At 38.8% G+C, this 15,010-nt stretch overlaps 1 protein-coding gene across 1 annotated transcript in view; it reads right to left on the reverse strand.

Moving 5' to 3' along the window:
* Positions 1–3,665: 3,665 nt before the first annotated feature.
* The window catches only part of LOC131705040 (uncharacterized), a 52,735-nt gene continuing 41,390 nt past the window's right edge, over positions 3,666–15,010 (reverse strand). The window contains exons 8-9 of the mRNA XM_059007063.1: positions 14,266–14,304; positions 3,666–6,328 (exon numbers count right to left, since the gene is read on the reverse strand). Of these exons, the coding sequence (XP_058863046.1) occupies positions 6,232–6,328; positions 14,266–14,304 (136 nt within the window). The 3' untranslated portion in view covers positions 3,666–6,231. The remainder of the gene's footprint in view (positions 6,329–14,265; positions 14,305–15,010) is intronic.

The following is a 15,010-nucleotide window of genomic DNA, read 5'->3' on the forward strand; positions in this document are numbered from 1 at the left end:
TCTGCAACCAACATGGAGCCAATGCACCAATGTTTCTTGTATGAAATACTGTTTCGACCAGTGTCTGAGGACATAGCAGCTTCTCAGTTGACTGACACTCTCCCATATGAGACACCACCACCTCTACAATCAGTCAATTCACAACATGACCCATTCCACTCCAGAGAATTCACAATGTGTTGTGCACCTAGATTTATCTTCAATAGAGGTGGACAATGTTTCTTATAGTGTCCCACCATCTCCAAGAAGACTGACCCCTTCTCCTGAAGACCAGCCAATAACTAGATTACATAGATCTAATCTCCTTTGAGAAATGAATGCACACTTCAAGAATCCAGATATACTGTCAGCACAGCTAAAAATGTTCTTCATAGATGAAGCAGGAGCTGATGTTTTAGGACTGTCTAGAGGTGCTTATTCTGCCTTTTGGACAGAATTCTTTGCTTCTGTTGCTGAAGGGAAAAATGCTAGAGTTCCTGCCATATGTCCTGGGTGGCAAGAAGAAGAATGGAGGGCTGTTGGCAGAATTTTAGCCAAGGGATATTCAGACCACAGTTACTTCCCACTACAGCTTGCCCCAGCTTTCACAATAGCACTCATTCATGGAGAACACTGTTAATCCAGCTATTTTGCATGGGTCATTTCTTTCCTGTATAAGCCAAACTGAAAGAGATTTGGTTGATGCAGCAATTGAAGGCATTCTTACAGAAGATGACACAGATGACTTGTTGGATTTTCTGGACAGGATGGGGTGTACCACTATTCCATCAAAGGAAAACATGAAACAAGTCTTCCTACAGATTGCCCACAAAGAACTTATCCAGAAACCAAAATACACCCTTGATAAAATGTCAGAAGTCTCCAGAGTTATTCTGAAAGGGTTTTTCCCAAACAGTGAAGAAGTGGAGAAAATGTACACAGAGTAGATGCCAACTGTAACTGAAACTGTTGCAAGCAACTCCATCAACCGAAGCTGAAAGCCAGAGCTTCAAATATTTACAGCAATACCTCAGAGGTCTAGATGATGTGTCGTTAAGGAAGACGCTCCGTTTTATGACTGGCTCAGATGTCATGGCAGTGGAGAAAATCCAAATTATGTTTGGATGGTCCAGCAAGACGTCCAGTTTCACATACATGTGGCCTTGTGTTTGAACTTCCTTCAACGTACCAGAGCTATCCAGAATTGAGGGGGGAATATTTTGTCAAGCAAGGAATGTTTCAAGATGGACATTGTTTAATGTCAAGTACAATTTAATTTTGAAGAATCATTGTAACTACAATTTAGAACTAGTAGAAACTAAAAAAGATAAAAGTCTAAACGTTTGTTTCTGGAAGTTTTGAAAATGCTGTTTAGCACCTAAATAACCACCCAATTCATTCAGAATCTGGATTTGTCAAATTATTTACACCATTTTTGTGAAAGTGAAATCAGACTGTTAATGTTACAGCTATAGTAAAATAAAAGGCATTTAAGTCCGTAAATTAGTCGTGTAAATTTCTTGTTCAGAGTTATGTAACATTAACAGTTTGGAATTCCTATCACAACAAATGGTGTGAGTTGCAGTTTTGAGTCTGTTTTCTACAATTTCAGCTTTCCTTTTCAGGAAGCATTTCAGAAATGTTAAAATATAGATACTGTGCCTTGCATAAGTATTCACCCCCCTTGGACTTTTCCACATTTTGTAGTGTTACAACCTGGAATTAAAATGGATTTAATTGGGATTTTTACCATTTGATTTACGCAGCATACTTAACACTTTGAAGGTGCAAAATATTTTTTTTATTGTGACACAGAAGTTAATTAAACAAAAAAAAGACATTTGTTGGTTGCATAAGTATTCACCCCCCTGAGTCAATTCTTGGTAGAAGCACCTTTGGCAGCAATTACAGCTGTGAGTCTTTTTGGGTAAGTCTCTATTAGCTTTGCACATCTGGATCCTGCAATTTTTGCTCATTCTTCTTGGCAAAATTGCTCAAGCTCTGTCAAGTTGGATGGGGACCGATGGTGAACAGCAATTTTCAAGTCTTGCCAGATTCTCAATCGGATTGAGGTCTGGGCTTTGACTGGGCCATTTTAAGACATTCAGGTTCTTGTTTTTAAACCACTCCAGTGTAGCTTTGGCTGTGTGTTTAGGGTCATTGTCCTGCTGGAAGGTGAACCTCTGCCCCAGTCCCAGGTCTCTTGCAGACTGAAACAGGTTTTACTCTAGAATGTCCCTGTATTTGGCTCCATCCATCTTGCCCTCAATCCTGACCAGTTTCACAGTCCCTGCTGATGAAAAGCATCCCCATAACATGATGCTGCCACCACCATGCTTCACCGTGGGGATGGTGTTCTCAGGGTGATGAGCAGTGTTGGCTTTGTGCCACACATAGCGTTTTGCGCTAAGGCCAAAAAGTTCAATTTTGGTCTCATCAGACCAGAGAACCTTTTTCCACATGTTTGCTGTGTCTCCCACATGCCTTTTTGCAAAATCCAAACAGGATTTGATATGGTTTATTCTCAGCAATGGCGTTTTTCTCACCACTCTTCCATAAAGCCCAGCTTTGTGGAGCGTCCGGGTTATAGTTGTCCCATGGACGGTGGATCTCTCCAGCTCCTTCAGAGTTACCATTGGCCTCTTGGTTGCTTCTCTGACTAATGCCCTCCTTACCTGGTCACTGAGTTTTGGTGGACGGCCTTCTCTAGGCAGAGTCGCGGTTGTGCCATATTCTTTCCATTTTTTAATAATGGATTTAACGGTGATCCGGGGGATGTTCAAAGTTTGGAATTTTTTTTATAACCCAACCCTGATTGGTGCTTCTCCAGAACTTTATCCCAGACTTGTTTTGATAGCTCCTTGGTCTTCATGATGCTGTTTGTTTAGATATGCTCTCTAACAAACTCTGGGGCCTTCCAGAAAAAGGTATATTTAATCTGAGATCATGTGACACTTTAATTGCACACAGGTGGACTATATTCAACTAATTATGTGACTTCTGAAGGCAATTGGTTGCACCAGAGCTTATTTAGGGGTGTCACAGCAAAGGGGGTGAATACTTATGCAATCAAGACTTTTCAGTTTTTTATTTGTAAATAATTTAGAAAAATATGTAGATTTTTTTTCCCCACTTCGACATTATGGACTATTTTGTGTAGATCAGTGACAAAAAATCCAAATTAAATCCATTTTAATTCCAGGTTGTAACACTACAAAATGTGGAAAAGTCCAAGGGGGGTGAATACTTATGCAAGGCACTGTACGTGGTACTATATGTGATTTATGGATCATTTTATTTTTATATTATTTTGTTGTCTCTACTTCCTTTTATAAACATGTCTCCAGTTAACACACAAAAAAAGAAAACTTTTTTTCCCGCCCATACTTTACTTATTTGATACCAACAGGGAACTTTTCTAAAATCTTACAACACTTAACTAGTACCGCACACATTAGACACTGATGCTTTGGGGACATGGTGTTCCAAGTTCATCTGCTCGGGGCCACCATCCTGCCACATTATTGTGTCAGAAGCGGGATGGCAGTAATAAGATTCAGGGAGACAGAATTGCAGATTTAGCTCTTCAGTGCATGTTTATTTACACAGAATACAGCACACAGTATCACCCTCACCTTCACCCCACCTCCACCCCACCCCACCCCACACTCTCCACTCTTCTCCCTACTCAAACAACTCTCTCACATAGACCTAGCCCCCTCCCTCTCTCTCTCTCTATGTATATATATATAGATTTATTTTAGCTCAAAGAGCCAGCTGCCCAACGTTTCGATATGTTGTACATATCTTTCTCAAGGGAGCCTGTGTTTGAATCAAAACATTGGAGGTATTTATAGGTTTTTGACGGCATGACAACTACTTGTTATTGTTTACATTCAAATCCATGATTTATTCTTACATGATGTAATGGTGTTCTATATATTGTGACATCATTTTTACTTCTATCTTTGAATCTGTATTAATTCTAATTAACACTACTTTATATAAACTTATATTTTTATTATATCATGCAATGCTGGCTCTGAGGATCAGTCTTGATTTGGCCTCCCCAGCGCATCAGCATGCACAACTTTTGAATGAATTTTGTTTATTTATTTAAATGTTATATATTTATTTAAGTTAATTAGTTCATTCTTTTCTGTTGAGTCCCGCTGGCATAATCGTGTTCAGTCTATTTATCCATTTACTTTCTTTTATTCTTCTATATGTCGCATTGTCTAATTTTAGCTGTTCTAATACTACAAACTTTACATCATTTATGTCATGTCCTTGACTGGTGAAGTGCTGTACTATTGTTTCATTCATTTTTTTTTTTTATTTCCAATTAATGAAATGTGGTTCTGAATTCTTTTATATAAAGTATTTCCAGTCTCTCCAACATATTTGATTTCATCACATTTTTCACAGGCTATTCCATAAACAACATTGCTATTTTTACAGTAGGTATTAGTTTTTAGTGGATATGTGGTGTTCTTATGTTTAATTATATTTTTACTTTTGTCTATGTATTTACACACTTTCCATCTACTAGTGCACATGTTCGTAGAACCTATTTTGTCAATTATTCTTTTATGTTTACTGTGAACTAAAACATCACCTAAATTAGCTTCTCTTTTGAATGCTACAACTGGGGCCTTAAGAAATACTTTTTTAATTTTTTCTGAATTATGTAGAATCTGCAAGTGTTTCTAAACTATCTTAGAAATACTGGGCAAAAGTCATTACTAATGGGACTCTTTTGACCTTTTTATCTCTATTTTTATAATCTAGTAGATCATCTCTTTTTAGTTTATCCACTTTTCTTAACTCCGTCTCTATAATTCTTTCTTTGTATCCTCTTTTTTTAAGATTTGTTTTTAATACATTTCTTTGTTTTACATAGTCACTTTCTTTTGAGCATATTCTTCATATTCGTATTCTTATTCCTAGACCCTTTGGGATTTTCCTTTTAGTGTGTATCGGATGTGCAGAGGACATGTGTAAATACTGGTGCATGTCAGTAGGTTTACAGAAGAGGTCAGTCTCAATTGAACCTTCTTCAAGTTTTACTATGGTACCTAAAAATTCTATTTCTTTTCTTGTCCATCAAAGGTTCACCTTAATATTACTGTGTATTTAATTTGCCATTTTATGAAACTGGAAAAGAGATTCTTCTCCATGTGTCCAAACCCCAAAAATATCATCTACAAACCGAATGTATTCTAAAGGTTCTCTTTCCGATTTTCTAAGTAACTGTCTCATTTCTGATGGAGGGAACATGCAATTTATGTCATTTATTACTATCTCTATTTCATTACTTATTTCTCTAATTCGTCTTGCCGATGTCAATTTAGCTTCCTGCATTACCTTAAACAAAGTCTCTTTTAATATCTGATTACATTTAATCTTTCTGCTTTAATAGTCTTCATGTTTTATCTGTGCATTACACAATCACATACAAACTACAAACCGCAAGTGAACAATAAAGCAAACAATTATCTAAACAACACACACAGAGACATGGATTTGAATCGTACGCGCACTCACGCAATCAATCAAACATTCTCACATGGACACAATCTCACAACAACACACTATAGACACAGACAGGGCTCCGCCCTGTCACACCATGAAAGATGGATTCATTACTTTTGTTTTTCAATGTAGAGAAAAAAAGCCTAGTCTTTGAAGGGCTTCTGTTAAATACCAAGAGAAATATGTAACATTGACAAAAGTTGTTGTTCATTTGATATTGTTCAAAATAAAAAATGAAAAAAAATACATTTGAAAATTTATTTTATTTCATCTCACCTACATCAACCTTTAATTATTATTATGTGTTTAATGCATTGTTATAGAATTTCTGAGTCATTTTTATTTCTGATAAAAAAAATAAAATCAATCTGTTAACCGTCCAGACACATTTATGAGGAGCAGTGTTTGTCTTTAACATACTAGTTCGTACATCTGATAGCTATCATGAAATAATTACATAGAGAGAGAGAGAGAGAGAGAGAGAGAGAGAGTATAAATCTGAGTATATTGTGTTTTGAAGGAACTCATAGAGCAGAACTGCATCTGATAGGTTGGTTGGTGGGCTGTAATCATTTTCCTGCATCAATAAACAGCACAGTTCAAATACAGTTTTGTCACAAGGAAGGGGACCCTCCTGTACACATTCTTCCAGGCACATGTGGGCATGCTCAGCAGTGACCTCACACAGATGTGCTTGGGCACCATAGATGTGGCAATTTATACATCATCATTGGACGACCACAAGTACAACTTGACTCCGGCAAGGATGACTGTGATGATTATTACATAAGTGAACAATTCTGTTGAGGTCATCCTGTAGATAATAAACCAAAATGTTAGAATTGCCTTATGTCAACTAAATACGGGGGTTGCAGTTTGTGTATAATATATATATATATATATATATATATATATATATATATATATATATTATTATTATTCATTTCTTAGCAGACGCCCTTATCCAGGGCGACTACAATTGTTACAAGATATCACATTATACATTATTTCACATTATAGAGTTATCACATTATTTTTACATACAATTGCCCATTTATACAGTTGGGTTTTTACTGGAGCAATCTAGGTAAAGTACCTTGATCAAGGGTACAACAGCAGTGTCCCCCACTGGGGATTGAACCCACAACCCTCCGGTCAAGAGTGCAGTGCCCTAACCACTACTCCACACACACACACACACAGTACTAGAAATAAAACGCAAAACAATAAACTAGATCCTAACCGGCAAAGGTTTCGACGATTAATAAGATAAAAGTTGGTTATTCTGGTTATTTAACACGGTGGTCCTAATCATGTAACCTAACATCTATCTTAATTCAATCTGCAAACCATATTTTGCCAATGTGTTGATCCCAGTGTAATGGAATGGATATTTACTATATATTCATTATTTACCCCTGAAATACAGATGTATTTTTATTGGGCATATATGGCATTGCAATTAGACAATAATTGAAAAGATTAAAGTGAATAAATGTAATTTACTGTTTCCAAAACAAGCTAGTTTTCAATCAACTAAAAGGAGCACCGCAGCACCCAGGTTGCTTTAAAATCATTTAAAAAATTGCGAGACAAGGGTATACTCTGAGCACCGTTTAAATGGGAAACTTACCTGTATTATTTGTAGGAAACAGAACTGTATCAAGTTCTTATCTAAAAATTGTCCTGCAAATTTGTCATTATCCTTGAGACCTTTTCATCCAAAACTATGACTTTTGCTTGTGCAGGAAAGCCCACCAGCACTCAATCCTTTGGTTGTGGTTGCTTGAACCATACAGGAAACTTCACTGTGAAAATTCGTCTCCATGGTCAGATCTCATAAATCTTTGCATGTTCTCTATGTGGCCGTTTTCAGTTCCCAAATCTGCACGTATTTGCTTGGGACACCCCATTCTTCATTTCACAGCCTCCATAAAATAACTTGCTACTATGGCCGGATCACTGTTAGTTGTATATGCTTTTAACCAAATAATATGTCTAGAATAGCCATCGATTGCTCCGTAATGCAGATTCCGTAGGGTTTCAGTTTATCATAGGAATCAAGGTGCCATAGAAAATCAGGGCCTGAGTTGTGGAATGTTCTGCGTCTCAAATGATTTCTACCCCTAAAGTGAACTCCTTGGGAGTCAATAATATTAAGCAACTGTCTAACGTTATTCTAGCTGACAACAAATCCTTCTTGAATTTTTTTTAAGTGCATTAGTCTGTATCCATGTAATTGTCCAGAGTGTTCAATTTCTTGCATTAAATACAGCACCACGTCTAGTTCATTAGATTAGTGTTTTCGTCGATGCAGTCTTGTACTTTTCAAGTACCGTCTAAGTGTTCTAATGCTTATAATAATCCCATCCAAGTGCGCTAAACATTCCAAAATCTCCAAAGGCCTAATCCAAAATAAAATCGGATTTTGTTCACCAAGTCCGCCATGAGTCTCTCCTAATATCTGGGGTTTTGTGATATTTTAGCGAGATGTTGGAATCATATGCATGATGTTGGAAGTGTCGTATCTGATTTCTATTTCCGTTTTTACGAGATAACTATTTCCTTATCACGAAATAACTATATCGTTTTAACAAAATAATTATTTCGTTCTAACGAAACAGTTATATCATCATGTATGAGGTGCCGTTAGGGACATCATTCAAACTGACACCTCATACACTACACACTGAAATCTCATACACTACATGGTGAAATCTCATACACTACACACTGAAATCTCATACACTACATGGTGAAATCTCATACACTACACACTGAAATCTCATACACTACATGGTGAAATCTCATACACTACATGGTGAAATCGCATACACTACATGGTGAAATCACATACACTACATGGTGAAATCTCATACACTACATGGTGAAATCTCATACACTACACACTGAAATCTCATACACTACATGGTGAAATCACATACACTACATGGTGAAATCGCATACACTACATGGTGAAATCACATACACTACATGGTGAAATCGCATACACTACATGGTGAAATCGCATACACTACATACTGAAAATTCAAACAAGGTCAGTAACGTCACATCATAAAATACTCCCGCGTCAGGCAAAGGAGTTCATTTCAGTTTCACAGGTTGTCAGAATGGAGGGATTGAGGTGTACAGCGGCAGAGCTAATAGAACAAACTTTAACTAGACCTGGAATCATAAATACTCTTTCAAATGCACTTGATCAAAGGGCATCAGTTCAGAAATTAACAGTTTGTTTCATAGCGAGAAGGGGTTGTGGCATTCTGTGGCGCGTGGTCCGGACCACTCCAGCTGTCGGTGTTATGTTATGATTTCACAGTTTCCTTTTCATTTTCTTTATTGGCAGTTATGTTATTTTCCAAATATGTATCTTTCAGTAATTCATGCCAGTGTTTAAGTTTATAATAATGTGCTTGGTACCCGTTACCATTATCATGTGTATTTAGAAAATTGATTTTACACTTCCAGAAACGTTATCTTTTATATAAGGTAAATATTTTCTTGTTTTAAAACTTGCTGGTATAATATAGCCTATAGCCTACATATGCATTATGATCGACTTAACTACAAAATACACAATGACAATAATAAAACAAACATGGTGTAGCGGGTTTTCTGATGAGTTTCATAGAGATTTAGTTGTTGTAGATTTAGTTGTTTTTAAATGTCTTACGATGTTTTTCTATATGTTGTTTAAAGTTATGTTGACGTTGAATAGTACTTTTGCACTTTTGACAATGCCAGTGGCTTCTGTTTACTTTTGAAGAACTTTTCATTTCAGCACAATAACAGGGAATGATGCACTTGTCTGTGGAAATAAACAATAATAAAATATACTACTAATTATAATAATCTTGATTTTATATAGCGCCTTTCATAACCAAATATCTCAAAGCACTTCACAAATAAGAGAAAAACAGATAAAATAACACTAAACCAACCATGACATATACAAAGTGATCTACAAAATACGAACACAATTAGAAATAAAGAATTTAATAACAGCAGGAAAAAAGGCAATTTAAATAAGTGTCTTTTTAGGCGAGATTCAAAAACAGACAGCAGCTCATAATCTCTGATCTCAATAGGAAGTGTTTCTGTTTCTACACCTAGGTGTGTAGAACAATGTTACATGACAGAAAAATTTGGGAATTCGAAAGGATTGTATAATGGTTATTAACCAATGATATTGATTGATTAAGAATAACATGTTTAAAGCGTTGCAAGTTTACGAAATTAATAATCAGTGTATCTTCTTCCAATTATTTAACATTAAGAAACAAAAACGACACAAACACAATGTCTTGTGTGTGTGATTACGTCACCTATCAGCCCTACTTCTGCCTATCCTCGTGCATGTTACAATATAAATATAAAAAGGTGTAAATAAAATATGTCAGCATTGTCTATTAGTAAATGTCTGTTTTGCACTGTATTTGTGTCGTTTTTGTTTCTTAATGTTAAATAATTGGAAGAAGATACACTGTGATTATTAATCATTTGAAAGAGTATTTATGATTCCAGGTTTAGTTAAAATTTGTTCCATTAGCTCTGCCGCTGTACACCTCAATCCCTCCATTCTGAACCTGTGCAATTGAAATGATCTCCTTTGCCTGACGCGGGAGTATTTTATGATGTGACGTCACTGACCTTGTTTGAATTTTCAGTATGTAGTGTATGAGATTTCACCATGTGGTGTATGAGGTTTCACTATGTAGTGTATGCGATTTCACCATGTAGTGTATGTGATTTCACCATGTAGTGTATGTGATTTCAGTGTGTAGTGTATGTGATTTCACCATGTAGTGTATGTGATTTCACCATGTAGTGTATGTGATTTCACCATGTAGTGTATGTGATTTCACCATGTAGTGTATGAGATTTCACCATGTAGTGTATGTGATTTCACCATGTAGTGTATGAGATTTCACCATGTAGTGTATGAGGTTTGAAGATTTCAGTATGTAGTGTATGTGATTTCACCATGTAGTGTATGCGATTTCACCATGTAGTGTATGAGGTTTCACTATGTAGTGTATGCGATTTCACCATGTAGTGTATGTGATTTCACCATGTAGTGTATGTGATTTCAGTGTGTAGTGTATGTGATTTCACCATGTAGTGTATGTGATTTCACCATGTAGTGTATGCGATTTCACCATGTACTGTATGTGATTTCACCATGTAGTGTATGCGATTTCACCATGTACTGTATGTGATTTCACCATGTAGTGTGTGAGATTTGAAGATTTCAGTATGTAGTGTATGCGATTTCACCATGTAGTGTATGTGATTTCACCATGTAGTGTATGAGGTTTCACCATGTAGTGTATGTGATTTCACCATGTAGTGTATGTGATTTCACCATGTAGTGTATGTGATTTCACCATGTAGTGTATGCGATTTCACCATGTACTGTATGTGATTTCACCATGTACTGTATGTGATTTCACCATGTAGTGTGTGAGATTTCACCATGTAGTGTATGCGATTTGAAGATTTCACTATGTAGTGTATGCAATTTCAGTGTGTACCGCATGCAATTTCAGTGTGTAGTGTATGAGGTGTCAGTTTGAATTATGTCCCTAACAGCGCCTCATAATCATGTGCTGAATTTTATTTCGCTCTACGTGGCAGCAATACGCTTCTTTATTATTTCACCTTGTGAATGAAATTTATCCATTTTGTATTGGTAGCCAAATTGAACTTTTCTTTCATGACCAGACCTATTTTATTTACAATTGATTTGAACACCCAGACTTTTATTTTTTTTTTTTACCTGGTGTGCTTTTTATAAATAACTATTTTGCTATTACTACTTCACCAAGTCTCACCATTAAACCTTTTTAACTGCTGTGCTCTGTGGCTTTGGGCTACATAGATATTTAAGAAATAACAATGTTATGTGTTGTTTTTAATTACGTGAAAAAGAATACCTGTAAAAATGGGCTAGCCAGAGGGAGGGGCCAGGAGAAGACAGGTGTTTAAGGTTGGAAGCAGCTGCTTCTTTTGTTTGTATTCCTGGTGCAAGTTGTAGGGGCTGCAGATACAGGACAGTCTGCTTTTCTACAAGGCCCTCTCAGACTCTGACCTCTCCTCCCTGCTCCAGGGTCACAAACCCACCACGTGTGCCTTGGACCCCCTCCCCACTCACCTCTTTCAAGCTGCTGCTCCTGCTCTACTCCCCTTCATCTCCTCACTCCTCAACACCTCTCTACTTTCTGGCATCTTTCCCTCTGCCTTCAAAAAAGCCTCTATCACTCCCCTCCTCAAAAAACCCACCCTCGATCCCACCTCCCTCCAGAGCTACCGTCCTGTCTCCCTCCTACCCTTCACTCCAAAACCCTCGAGCGGACTGTACACCGCCAGCTCTCTGCTTTCCTGTCCAACCACTCTCTGCTTGACCCTCTCCAATCTGGCTTCCGCTCTGCTCACTCCACTGAAACCGCCCTCCTGTCTGTCACCAACTCACTTAAGTGTGCCCGAGCTGCCTCTCTCTCCTCTGTCCTAATTCTCCTCGACCTCTCTGCTGCCTTTGACACTGTTGATCACTCTATTCTACTATCATCTCTTGCTGACCTGGGGATCTCTGGCACTGCTCTGGCCTGGTTCTCCTTCTACCTCTCCAACCGCACTTACCAGGTAACCTGGCGTGGAGCAACCTCCGCACCTCACCCTCTCTTAACTGGAGTCCCCCAAGGGTCAGTCTTGGGTCCTCTCCTGTTCTCTCTCTACACCCGCTCCCTGGGCCCCCTCATCGCATCCTATGGTTTCTCATACCATTTCTATGCTGATGATGCTCAGATTTTCCTCTCCTTCCCCACCTCTGACTCCACCATCTCCTCCCGTATCTCTACCTGTCTGTCTGCTATTTCCTCCTGGATGCACTCGCATCACCTCAAACTCAACCTCTCTAAATCTGACCTCCTTTTCTTTCCCTCCTCCTCCCCCTCCTCTGATCTCTCTATCTCTGTTCCTCTGGAATCTACCACACTCTCTCCCTCTTCCTCTGCTAAGAACCTTGGAGTCACCCTGGACCCCTGCCTCTCTTATTCCCAGCACATCTCCACTCTGGCACGCACTTGCCGATTCTTTCTGAGCAACATCCGAAGAATCCGACCCTTCCTCACCAACTACGCTACCCAGCTCCTGGTCCAGGCCCTGGTACTCTCCCGCCTAGACTACTGCAACTCCCTCCTGGCTGGCCTCCCTGCGTCCGCCACCCGTCCGCTCCAGCTCATCCAGAACTCTGCTGCCCGCCTGGTGTTCTCTCTGCCTCGCTTCGCCCACGCTACTCCACTACTCCGCTCGCTCCACTGGCTCCCGATCACCGCTCGCATCCAGTTCAAGACTCTTGTACTAGCCTACAGATGCCTTGACCAGACTGCACCCAGCTACCTCCAGACCCTCATCTCTCCCTACACCCCCACTCGACCTCTCCGCTCCGCCTGCACTAGAAGACTGGCTCTACCTCCGCTACGCTCCCCTGCCTCCCGAGCCTGCTCCTTCTCCACCCTTGCTCCGCAGTGGTGGAATGACCTCCCTACAGATGTCAGGACTGCCCAGTCCCTGACCACATTCCGGCGCCTCCTTAAGACTCACCTCTTCAAACAGCACCTGTTGAACTTCTCTGTTGTATCCTTGGACACTATCACCCTTCATTTAAATATGCTTTATTTTGCTCTTATCTGCCCCCTATTTTACTACATTTAATCCTGTACTTCAGAATATTGTAATCTGCCAACTGTTTAACCTGTAGTATTTTGCACTTAATCATATCCTGATGTAACTATCGCTATCTAATCATATCCTGATGTAACTCTCACTATTATCTGCTGTAATATTGAATTGTGGTTTGTCACACTTGAAAAAAAAATATTGTAATTCTTGCTCTTATTGTATGACTTGTATTGTAACACTTGAATGTATTTGCTTGCGATTGTAAGTCGCCCTGGATAAGGGCGTCTGCTAAGAAATAAATAAATAAATAAATAAATAAATAAATAAATAAGGCCAGGGCCTTTCAGCTCGCTAAGCTTATGGTCCCCTGGAACACAAGTCTCCAGTGGTGCACATATAGAATAGGGATCTGTATGGCTGTGGTCCCCTGGAACACCAGTATCGGATGGGGTAGATATGTTTAACAGATAGGATTGGACATACTTAGCTGGGAGCAGCTAAGGTGAGAGGATTGACAGGACAAAGCAGGAGAAAAGCAAGTACCCTGTTAAGGTGAACCAGATGTTCTAGAATGACTGGTCAGTCTCCAGACTATCATGTGCATGGGGGGTTTCTTTAGGATCTGTATAAAAAGGGGGTTTCTTTGTCTGTAATCCACGAGAATTGTTATGTTCAGAGCCTCACAACTCTGAAACTAGACTTTGTGTTCATAAACTTCGTATGCTGTTTCTTCTTAATAAAACTCTAAAAAGACAACCAGAGAGGTTTCATGTTTCATCCCAGTCTGCACTCACAGGTCAGCAGAGCAGCAGCAGCATTAAGGGCTATTCATAGTCCAGGATGTGCAACCTACTCACAGAACAATCGAAAAATAATTGGTGCGCGTCTTGATGTGTGAGGCGCAAGGTGTAGACGCGTGCATTAAATCATGAAGTTGAAAATTTTTAACTTTTTACTTCCATTTCTGTAGGGAGAAATGGAAGTATATACACGACAGATATGTTAAAAATAAGAAAAAAGAAAGTGCATCTGTATGTCAGCTAGATTACGCACCTGTTCCAGAAGTCTCTGAGTCCCAGGTTGGGCCACCAGCTAGGAAGAAGAGAAAGAGTTTAGATCCTGTGGAAGAAGCTTTGCTAGACAAGCTAAAAAAATATAGATACATCAAAAGAAAAAAACGAGTATGAATCTTTTGCAAAATTATATTATTTGGTGTGTTGGGTATAATATTGTTACCATAAAGGACTGAGAACTATTGCTGCTCTAGGGTGCTGTGACTCTACTTGGAGCAGTATCTGCTGTAATATTGAATTGTGGTTTGTCACACTTGAAAAAAAAATATTGTAATTCTTGCTCTTATTGTATGACTTGTATTGTAACACTTGAATGTATTTGCTTGCGATTGTAAGTCGCCCTGGATAAGGGCGTCTGCTAAGAAATAAATAAATAAATAAATAAATAAATAAATAAATAAGGCCAGGGCCTTTCAGCTCGCTAAGCTTATGGTCCCCTGGAGCACAAGTCTCTAGTGGTGCACATATAGAATAGGGATCTGTATGACTGTGGTTCCCTGGAACACCAGTATCGGATGGGGTAGATATGTTTAACAGATAGGATTGGACATACTTAGCTGGGAGCAGCTAAAGTGAGAGGATTGACAGGACAAAGCAGGAGAAAAGCAAGTACCCTGTTAAGATGAACCAGATGTTCTAGAATGACTGGTCAGTCTCCAGAGTCTCATGTGCAAGGGGGGTTTCTTTAGGATCTGTATAAAAAGGGGGTTTCTTTGTCTGTAATC

Source organism: Acipenser ruthenus, chromosome 34, assembly GCF_902713425.1.
Source record: "Acipenser ruthenus chromosome 34, fAciRut3.2 maternal haplotype, whole genome shotgun sequence".
Taxonomy (NCBI): domain Eukaryota; kingdom Metazoa; phylum Chordata; class Actinopteri; order Acipenseriformes; family Acipenseridae; genus Acipenser; species Acipenser ruthenus.